Raw genomic sequence first — 12,139 nt, forward strand, 5'->3', positions numbered from 1 at the left:
AAAAAAAAAAAAATTCAAATTATAGCATTCACTGGTCAAGATTAATAACATAAACATATCATTCATAATTGTTATAAAATAAAGCACAGTACCTAATACATTCTAAACCTGGCAACACGGTACCTAACAACTAGCATGTTGGTCTGTTACAATAAGTAAACAGTACCCTTACTCATATGAAGTTTTATATTAGATTGCATTCATTTTCACAAAAAATGAATTTACTTATCTCAAATTATCACTACATAATACAATAACATTATTATCTACTGGGACAAATAACTTCTATATAAAAAAGGCAATAATTTTTACAATCATCTCAATTTGTTACCTCAAAGTTGAGGTGTCTTTTTTCCTCAAAATTTTGGAAAGCACGTGACCATGATAAGCAGTAAATAATGTTTTTTTCCACCTATAGTCTACATTTCAAAGTTTTATGTTGTACTTTGTTTATTAAAAATATTTAAATTTAGAACGTACGAGAAAAATACCTGCCATATATGTATATATTTTTGTTACTAAGTTCCAACTTACTCGTTTACTTACTTATAAAAGAAGTGAAAGAAACGTAAACTGTTTTCCCAGGGTTATATAGTGTCTCAGCGCTTGAGTGTGGTTTCTAATTCTTGCTTTCTATACTCTAGACCAACAGGCAATCAAAGCAGCAAATGTTTTATATTATTTGTCTTAACCATCTCTATGGCATGTATAAATGGAATGGTAAAGAACAAACATTAAAGATTGTAATTAAGTGTGAATTATGGAAGTAAAATAATTCAAAAATGAATGCGGTTCCACCTGTCCTCTGGATATTGACTCAAAGGTTAAAATGATGATGGTCTGGACATTCAAGTAAGTCAAAGAATTATTCTACCCTATCTATAAAGTTTATGTGTCTCATTTAAGACGTTTCCTGAAACTTAGAAGCAGAACTTTTAGGTTTTTATTTAAAATATCAAAATATTTTGATTATTTTAAACTATAACAGCTGAATTTCCCAGAGCATTTCAATTTCAAACACGCCTAAACAATCATTAAACAGTTAAGCATATCATCACATTTGTAAGAATTAATGGCTTTGAAAATATACAAGGCATATAAGATACTTTTAAACATAAAATTATGTCCTGTTCAGGAAGTCTTCTGTTCCCTAAGGAACATATATCTATGTGAGCACACAAAACACATATTAATGCTGTGCCACAAATAATTCAACACTATAGAGCACTAAAAAGATTACACAAATTAGCTCTCCTTTTTATAGTGACAGAAAAATATTACAGGTCATAAAGGATTTTTTCATAGCATTTATTTTTAAACTTCATATCAGTAAAATGTTTTCTAGAGACACCCAAATATGAGTGTTATGTATTGAAAATAACACACAAAATATATCCTTGATAAACATGTTTAGTATAAAACATCTGAGATAAACTCACACATATATTAAGTTACTGACATCAAAACCAGTACTCTACAGTGGGCTGGCATGCTTCTTTTGAGATTTTTTTTTTTAATTTCAAGAATTTTAAAATATAAAACACAAGTAAGAAAGACAAAATACAGCAATACAAATCTGACTCTTATTTCATCCATGAAACTCTGTAAAATGGCCAGGATCTGAAAGCACTTCAAGTGGAATTCAAGGAGCCATTGTGAACCATATGGCATAAAAGTGAGCTACAGTCTTTCATACAGGTGCTAGTTAGAGCAAGACACAACTGCCTTCTATGGGTGTTTTGAATATGTTAAAAATAAAAACACAGACCCTTGATAGCAAGGGTTAACAAGGAAATACTAAAAAAAAAAGCTATTAGGAGGATTTGTATGAGGTGAAATATTTTTAGCAGTTGCTCATGATGTAATATTTTTCTCATATCTACAAGCATACATCATAAAAATATATTTAAAAGTAGTGAAGGTGTGTGTGTGTGTGTGTGTGTGTGTGTGTGTGTGTGTGTACCCTATCAAAGGCATAATAAAATGAGTAAGAATAAGGAGTAAAATGAATCAATGTTTTTCTTTGTTAATGAGCAGGTGACAAATTCACACAGAAAAATTTAAAGGATATTTTCCCCAGAAATGAAGCAGACAACTTTAAAATGTGAACCTTATAATCTTAGTATGCATATAAAAGCAGATCAATCCAAATCAATAAGTCAACACATATAAAAATGTTAATTCTACCATAGTCATATACTAGTATCATTATAACATTTAACTAATTAGAAGTGAAGAATAACCAGGTATATTAGCTTACTCATTTCTCACCGCCAAGGATAGTCTTTTAGAGATAAAACATTTTATGAAAGATTTTGAAAAAAAATCTAAATATTTCATAAAAATATTTCAAAAGGTGTGTTTAATAATTGTTGAAACTGGCATAAGAAGCAAAGGTCAACATAAAATGTTTCAAGTTCAACAATGATTTTGTGTGAGAGTTAATCATGTCAATTGTAATAACAGCTTTTAAATATAGTAAAAAAATAAATCTTTCTTTATGACAAAACCGTTCTCTTTAATTATAGCAAAAGGTGGCATAAACTACTTAGAATCCTCAATGATGTCACCCCCACCACAGCTGGAGAGAAGTCAGAGAAAATGGGGCTTTTCTTCAGAATAGCTACTCATTCCTTTTACATACAAGTAAAAACTTTGGCTGGTTTTAAAAACTTGTTTTCTACCTATACTGTTTATATCCCCGCCAAATGTTTAATTTTTAAACTAATTTTGAAAATATGAATTTGACCAGTGTGAATACAGAAATAGGTACACACATGCATACTTCACAACATTCAGCTGTGGTTAGTTTATAAGTTCCAGAGTTCAGCTGTCTTAGTGACTAGGACTTGGCTAAATTTGTTTCCACCTCCATCTTATCAAAAGGAGAAACTTTATTCCTCACAGAAGCAAGGAGAGCATGTGGGAAGAGAGAAGAGGTCAACAGAGATAAAAACCCTGAAAATAGAGGGGCCTGGTCTGCCGACATGGGGTCCCATTGGGAAGCTGGTCAAAAGCCACATCACCTATGGTTATTACCCAAGAAACTTAATATAAACAATACACCATCTAGAATATGCCAGAAAAGACTTCGGGATACAGCTGGTATATTTAATCAACATACTACATACTAGTATTTAATTTTCTGATTTTGACCCATGATGAAACAAAAAAAATAAGATATTACATCTAAACCATAGGATTAGATAGCATTTTTTAAATTATTATGGGAACTTAGAAGTTACATTTCTGTGCTGTAATGTAAAAGATTATGCTTTGTCCTACATGCTACCTACCCAAAGGAAATGGGTATCTCTTATAAGGTACATTATTTCTTGCTATTTTAACAGAATGTAGTTGGACATTAGAATTCAATAGTCTTAACATTTAGTAGTTTAGAAAGCAACTGTTTCTTATATTATTCTTTTAATAAAGTATCTTATATAAAGTGATTATATTTACAAATTTTATAGCTTCTTAAATATCATAGAAACTTTGACCTTTATCTTTAAAGCCAAATTATTCTAATAATGAGCTAACAATACTCATCTAAGGGTAGAAAGCAAGATAACTGCATCTTTCCACCTTTGTGTGTAATCTGTATTAATCAGATCAGATTATAAAAGATGAACAGTTCCTATTTTTCCGAAAGGGAAACATTAATCAACAAATAAAAATAAATAATGTACTGTCCTATTAACATCTAAATGTAATATTTGGCCTTTTACAGATGTGTTATTATCAATTAAGAATCACTTTAAGTTCAGTGAACCTAAGCTATGCATTTGACAGGTCTATAGTAACTTTTATTTAGAATAGCATCAAGCCAGTGGTGAGTGAATGACTAATAACCAAGATTTTATTTTAAGCTGAATATATTTCAGTAGCTTAATCTTGTAAGAATTATGAACCAATTGTCTGCTATATCGTGAAAATTCTGAGAACATAAATGCCTAGAGGTTTTCATATACTTTAAGTGGAATTAAAAGTGCACTACACAAAAGCATCAATTAACAATAACTCTATGTGTAAATTTACAATCCAAAATATCCTAAATTGGATAGAATACAAATACTAAATGAAAATGTATATTAATTACAGTTGAGAGTACAAAGTAAGCGGGAGTCAGTAACTAAAAGAACTAGATAATATTTGGACTTAGGCATATGTATAAGATTATTAAGAGCATCTTGATATATATATAAATTAAAAATAAAATACACACAAAAGTATTATATAAAATAATATAAAACTAAAATCAAAACACATAAAATATAAAAAGATGATTCATTTCACTCTGGGGTACAACTTTTTAAAGAATTAGACAGGAAGAAAAGAAAGCTACTCTTAATCTTAAAGATGAATATAGGAAATTATAAAGTGACCCACATATTCTTCATTCAGTTAGAATGACATAAGAGAGAACCCTGTACTAATACATACACATTGATTGAATATTTGGGGTCAAAAAGAGAAATCAATACAGTCTATGTGTGAGTTTCAAATAGACATTTATGTTACTGTGAAAGGAACCCTAAAACATTAAAGATAGGGTCTGTCCCATTCTATTGTTTCTGATATTCATCTGCTCAGCAAATATTTAGTATGCATCCACTACTATGTACCAGCACTGTTCTAGACACTAGGGCTGTGTTAGAAGACAAACCATAAAAGTCCTTATTCTTTTACATCTTTTACTAGGCAATAAATATTTATTGACTGTCTATGGTACTATTGCTGACATAATGGCACCAGGTTATGAAGACTAAAGCACTGCACGCTAACTTAGCCATAGCTGGAACATAGTATTGTGTACCAAACATAGAAATTTCACTTGCATTTTAATTTGGATGATAATAGCATATGGAAATTAACAAATACGGCTTGGTAGCATAAAATAGCCTTTAAAATACACTGGAAGGGGCTGGGAACATACTGTGGTTAAGAGCGCTGGCTGCTCTCCTAGAGGATCAGGGTTCAGTTACCAGTACCCACATGGCAGATCAGAACTGTCTTCAGTTTCAGGGGATACAGTGTCCTCCTCTTACCTCTCTGGGCACCAGGAAGACATGTAGCATACATACAAACATTCAGGCCAACAGTAAACATAAGTAACTCTTTTAAAAAAAGATATACTCAGAGAATGGATATAAAACGAAATATTGCTTCGTCATCAAATGTATGAAACGAAGGGGAAACGGAGACAAGCTTGATTCTATTAGAAAAAGATTATTTACTTAATTTGTATGTAATAATATTTTCTGAATTACTGTTAATATTTAAATGCATATGGATAAATCAGAAATAATTTCCATACTGTATCACCAAATAAAGTAACATTTATGCTAAAAAGTTACTATTAACATCCATTTTTAGAAGTTTGAATATGGATGCACACTAGATAATGTTTCCTAATTCCTCCCTAATGAGGCTGATCTTTGCAGAAACTGACAATTCAAAGAACTAATCATCATAAAGGTGAACTCCTCAACCACAAAGAATCCTATAAAATCTCAAATAATTCTTTATTATATTCTCATGACGGGTAATGGTAACAGTTCATTAGCATTTAAAATGTGGGCAACAGAAGATATGTACTAAGTAGTATTATTTATTCCTTATTATTTTTATTTCTATATTTTACTTTATTATACATTATTTTGTATTTGTTTGTTCATTTACTTCAGCTGTTGGTGAAAATCCAATGAAAGGCAGGAGCATCATGACCTTCCTAAGGGAAAGACAATGCAAATATTTCCTGAGTTTAAGAAGAAGACAGTACTCAGAAATATCCAAAAAAAAAAAAAAATGAAGGTAACCAAATGGGCATCCGTAGAACTGACCCTGCTTGCTTCTGTTCACAAGCCATCTCTAGAATTATTCCTATTCCTAAAGATTGAACTATCCATGCAGTTTTGAATAAGGCTGACCATTTCATAGATGTAATAAAAATGAGAGAAGCCAAGAGACAAAGATTATCACCACACAAGCAACATTTGTGTCCGTCCACTCTTCCTACATAATGAAACACAGCTAGTAGGTTCAACCACATAGATTTTCTATAGTACACAATGAAAACACAAAACCAGGTAAGACTATGGAATTGTGTTGTTTGAGCAGACTCATTCATTCAGTTACTGACAATGAATTTTAATTCACAAGTTCTAACTGAAGAAAATTATTTTTTAAACATCCCAAAATATCTCAAAAGTTTCAAACAAACAGAAATATTAAAAATTCTTCAACATACATTATTGTTCAGGAAAAAAATCAATAAAGTTGGGTGATTGAAATTAAATTCAAACAACATGTTATATATTTCATATCACAAAAGTGAAATAACAATTGACTTTCAGAGCCAATCTAGAAATCTGAAAATTTCAAACGAGCAACTACAAAATTCTATTTATTTTTAAAAATACTTATATGCCTGCACACATCTGGTTGGAAGTGATAAACATTTTCACGTGCTATTTTCAATATCCTAACTGGCAAACGCATCCTGGTAATAGCATATGGTAAACTAGCCTTTAGCCCAACCACAGACTCATTCCAGTAAGCAGGATCTACTTAAGATCAAAGAGTGGAAAATTGTGTTCAAATTGTTTTTAAAAAGGTGACAAAATATATATCCTTATTTTAAAGTTTCTATCTACAATTTTTACCAAAATTATAGGCCTTCTGCAAATTGGCTAACATGCTTGTGTTTGCCAAGAAACCTCTCTTGAAAAAACAAGTCAAAACACCTCCTCCGAAACCAAACATTAGGACATCAAAAAGAACTGTATTCCAGAATACAAATCTTAAATAGTTCAAAGTATAAATATATTTTTAAAAAATCAGTGAGACACTTTCTATAAACTATGATTGTTAAAAATACTATAGCCTTTTTGAAAATTAATGAAATTTAATGTAAATATTTCAGTGATCTTAATTTTAAACCTTTTAAATATAAAAATATTACAAAAAATTAAGAAATAACAACAAATTATCCCTAAATTAAAAAAAATAGTTTTAAAGGAAATTTCTAATTCTTACTAAAATGTCATTAATACTAATTTAGTACATCTACCTACAACAGTTTTAAGTCATGGATCTACGGACATCCCCATACATTCAGAAATCATCTTCTAAAAATAACTGTAACAAACATTTTCATTTGCTCAACTCTGAACATCAATGAGAAGGTTTATTTCACACCACTTACCAGTGTTAGGGTGATGCTGTACCTGGTGACAGTGACAGCTCCAAGAAGTAATGAGGCCACTCTGCTTGCCTCAGGTACTAGCAACTTACAGCTTACACACAACTTCACTTTTGGCCCATTCTCATTTCTCTTCATTGTTTAGGACTTGAGTTCATCCATGACTGTGACCTGCCTACCTTACAGTCTTATCAGAAAATACATTTTAAATAGTTTCTCAGTGCTTTTGGTATTAGTGACTATGTCTTCACTTAAAGACTCATACCAATTATACGGTGGATAAGGTTGCTTCTATGTCTCAGACATAAAGATGTGTATTACGAAATTTTACTTCAGAGGAAATAAATACGTAGCTGAAAATCTTTAAATTTCTAAAACCACTATAATTACATTTTAGAAATACATGGTGGCTTCTTGTCAATTTTCAATTTTGTTTATATAAACAAAAATACAAACCACCCAGTAAAGCAGTAAACTGTGGTTCTGTTTTGGGATATCCCACTGTGTAAAATGGGCAGTAAATGGTTAGAGTCTGAAGAAGCTTGAGAAAGGAAGGTTAAGAAGCAAAATAAATAAGTAAATAAATAAAACAAGCACTTAGAGGCAAGCAACACATGCGGAACAAGCAAGAGATTAGTGTACACAAAGAGGCAACTTACATGGCTGTTGAGAAGAGAGCTTCTGTGAGTGGACAGACCGTCAGACTTTTGCAGCGTCTCAATCGCCATTTCAATCTGATAATAGATGTCATTAAGAAAAGGGCTCAAGACAAGATAGTAATAAAAGGCTGACCAGAGAATTTTTGATCGATTCTTAAAGTCTAATTCATTCTTCAATGATGGCTAATGAATAGCTATCACTAAATGTGTTTTCCCCAGCTTTCCCATCCCTAGAGAATGAAATATAATATGCACATTAATAATAAGCTCAATTATAATAGTAAACCTTTCTGAACACTTTGTAATTTATATTCAGTTTGGAGATCCAAGGATCAAGAACCCTGGTAGATTGTTCTAGTTATAAAAATTTATTTTTACTTGCATAGTTCAAGATGTGGGATATTGGTCCCTCTTTAAATAGCCTCAGTCCTAACACATATTTAATACTTGTTCCATTCTGTCACAAAATAAAAATCACAAAACAGAATCTGAGTTTAATACGCATTAGTATTTTAATGCAGGTTACATAATAAACCCTTAATTATACCTAAAAGCTAGTAAATCCACACACCCCTCTTCCACTCTTGCATTAAAATTTGGAAGGGAAAGGTTAGTCAGGGGAGCATCCAGACGTGACAATGGTCTCTACATTATATTTTAGGACATGATGATGAAGCAGAAATATTAGAATTAACAGCAGAAAAAAAAGTAGAAGAGAAAATAACTCAGAGCAAATTAAAAAAGGCCAAGAACAGAATCAGTTACATTGGATGTAATCCCAGCACACCAAGGGCAATCATAAAAGTCTTCTTAAGCAACAGCGTCCAGGAACAAACCTGAGGCACTTTGATGACATTGCATGTAAGAGAGCTGTCCTTCAGTGCTGGGAGCTACTGCACATCCTACTGAACCAGGGCCTAAATAGCATGCACTTGGGAACTGAGTGATGCTAATACTAGCTAATTAAAAATATCATTATGTAATTTGAGAAGATGAATTTCATTATTTATAACACTATGAATGCATCAACAATTCAGTATAAGTAGTTATCAATTCATAAAAATGTGCAACAATTTATTCTATAGTTAGCTGTTTTTGAGAACACAAAACTAGGGAAAGTGGCTTTTTTTTCCCATTTTCTCCACCAGCTGAGATGCTAACAGAGTTAATATTAAACTCGAAAATAAAGAAAAAAAGTGATCCTGTGTATGTTAAAAATGATTACATTTAAGAATACACAATGTAAACGTAAGGAGTAAATATTTTTTGCTTAACTAAAGCAGTTTAGTATTATATCTCGTAAAAGAGATCAGTAAGTTTTCTTGTTTTTAAAGGGAAAGACAGCATAAGATAGCTGAAAACATTCGTGTAACAAGAATTTCTCAGAAGAATTTGCTCAAAATTGTACTTTGCCAAAATGCCCACAATTTCTTTAAAATCTGAGAGTAGAAATTTTACATAAACAAATGTAAAATGATCCATAATTTTTAATTTTATAGGATTAATTGAAAGGTAAAAATTACCAGAATCTTAACAGCTGAATCACACTTAGGAACAAATCCTTTCAAGGGGTTTGTGAGGTAGCAGTTTTAGGCAGATCAGCCAGCATTACTGACACGGCTACCAATGGTGGCACCTGATTTCCAGCGGATGCCCTACAGGGTCAGGTTGTCAGGAAATGAGTCATTCCTCTCTGACTATTTTCTGGTTTTGTCTGATTTTCTGTGTAGGTTGAAGATTGCTTCCAGCCCTTCTACACAGCTATATAAGGTCCCCTCAAGCCAGTTAGCAAGGAACTCTGTTGGAAAGGAGGCGAGATGGCAAGGGGAAACATAGGTCCAAATGCATCCACCAGGACAGATAGACGGGCTGTCTAGGTGGTACTGGTCCTTCAGAATACAACTTCTGAGATCATGATCAAAGCTGTGAACCCTGTATTCAGACAGACTTATTTAAGAAGAGTTATAAACCTGTACAAATTTTTCATTGTTTAATTTTCCCTGAATTTAAAATTCATATTAAAAGATATATATTCCCTAGTGAAAAGCTTGAGGGAAATATTGGAGGAAGCAAGAGCTGAAGTAAGTTAGGGAGCAAAACAGCGCAAGGTGTGCTCATAGTAGAGAAAGGGAAATGAAGGGAGCACACATGTGCGCAAACACAAACACACACACCAACACACAAACACACAAACTCCTATGAGTGAAACCGAGAAAAGTCAATAATATTTTGAGGGACAATCTATGACTGTTTGAAAGACAGTTTCAGATCAAGGCAGGAAGTGGGTTGTGATTAGAATACTGGGTTTTGTTAGTCGTGGGCTAGTCATACCTTTCAAATGTTAATGAACTGAACAGAAACATTAAGCTCGACGAACATGGAAAGCTACATTCATATTCCTGATTTCTAACACATCATGACAGGGAAACTGAACATTTTCTTTATATTGTGACATTAAAAAAAAAAAAGGCAGGGCACAATTAGAAAACTGAACCTATCTGAGCAAGCAGTTAAGACTGGTTCACAAGGATCACAATCAGAGAAACTAGTCTCCAACAGAAGACACGGGCATAGATAGCCCCCACCCCCATTAGTTTTACTGTGATTGATTCGACTGGTGTGAAAAGAGAAGTTTTATAAAATATTGTATTTGGATTGGGGTACCTGGAGGATTAGGGTTGGGGGATTTATGCACGTACAAATGTGACTTGCCTTCTTCATCAAACATAGAATTCTCAAAATACACGACTCCATTGAACACTTAAATGGGTTTCCCTTGATTAGGAAAAGGAGCCATTAGAAGCCTGGAGCACTTGTCAAAAGCTACACTGGTTTATTTGTTTCCAGGATAGAAAACTGAACGGTTGCTGTGATGGAAAAACCTTGACTAATAACTGACTGTACTGAGAAGCACTTGGGATAGTCAAATGCACCTTTAGGGTTTCTGTGAGGCTGTTAACAGAGGAATAGCCAAGGAAGAGACAAACTTGAAATGTAACAGGCATCCAATAGTTTGAGAGTCCAGACAGAATAAAAGAGGAGAACTGAGAAAGCTTCCGCTAACACAGGCAATCTTTCTTTCTAAGGCTCAAGAATAAGAATGCTTCAACTCCTTGAAAGGTCTGAGGAGACAACTCCAGTGCACAGGACCTCCTAGGAAAGAAGTTTGGCTTTTATTCAGTCCTCTGGGCATTCTGAAGCTACTATAGCCACAGTACAAGAGACCCAGGCTGGTATCAGACCTTGATGCTCCCACATGAGGCTAGCTTTGCAGGCATACTAAATGCAAGAGCTTCAAAGTCAGGGAGGATTCTAACCAAATTTCAACCAGACCTGGGAAGTTACAAATATGTAGCAGGGTCAGAATCACTACAGGTAGCTCTTGAGGGGACAAATTATATGAAGCAATGACGGAGAAGATCAAATGGGAACCCCGAGAGTATGCTATTCTAGGAACATGAAATGTCTACAGAAGAAAGTTTCCAGCCAATGGGTACAGCTAATTTCAAAACAAATCAAAAACACAAAAACAAAATGGTGGTGATGGCAAGGAGCGAGGTTGTAGGGTCAAGGTTACTTTCGAGCTTACCTCACCATGCAGATGCCCAAGATGATGGATATGGGGGCTACAGGACTTGATGCTTGCCATGCTGGGTTTCAGATTTGTTCGGGTCCTATCCCTATTTTCTGTGCTCTCATTTGTGCAACTGCATGCAGAAAGCAGTACATTTTTTAACTTCAGAGTTCGGTCACACAAAGAGTTTGCCTTTAGCCTCAGAGCCATTAAACTTGGACTTTTGAGCAATCTTAGAACTATTGACTTTGGAGACTTTTGTGGATAGAGTAACTGCATTTCACATTATGAGGCAGCCGTGAGCTTTTGGGGAACAGGGACAGAATGTAATAATTTGATTATAAAATGTCTCCAGAGTCTCAAGTGCTGATTTCTTGGTTGTCAGCTACTGGACTTATTTTGAAAAGTGGAAATGTGAAGGAACAGAATGTAAAGAAAGAAGGAAAGTGTTCATTCTTAAAGGTGTTAAGTGGCTTTGATTGCCTATTCTTTTGCTTTCTGGCCATCATGAGGTAATTTCCTCAGCCATAAGCTTCTGGCATCACAGGACCAGGAGACAGCAGGCTCAAACTGTAAGTTATAATAAATCTCCCCTTGTTCTCTATCTCCTTTTCTTTCAAGTGTTTGTCACAGCAACAAGAATTTGACTTATACAGTCATGAATTAGTAGAAATGACTATGTGGTGGGCTGCAGAGGTGGAT

At 33.5% G+C, this 12,139-nt stretch overlaps 1 protein-coding gene across 3 annotated transcripts in view; it reads right to left on the reverse strand.

Moving 5' to 3' along the window:
- Window positions 1–12,139, reverse strand: part of Rfx3 (regulatory factor X3) — a 256,520-nt gene that overhangs the window by 73,400 nt on the left and 170,981 nt on the right. For 2 of the 3 annotated variants that reach the window (XM_026781165.1, XM_026781167.1), the window contains one exon: window positions 7,864–7,938. The exons of the other annotated variant lie outside the window; for it this stretch is intronic. In XM_026781165.1, the coding sequence (XP_026636966.1) occupies window positions 7,864–7,938 (75 nt within the window). The remainder of the gene's footprint in view (window positions 1–7,863; window positions 7,939–12,139) is intronic. 3 annotated transcript variants of the gene reach the window in all.

This window comes from Microtus ochrogaster, chromosome 8, assembly GCF_000317375.1.
Source record: "Microtus ochrogaster isolate Prairie Vole_2 chromosome 8, MicOch1.0, whole genome shotgun sequence".
NCBI lineage: Eukaryota > Metazoa > Chordata > Mammalia > Rodentia > Cricetidae > Microtus > Microtus ochrogaster.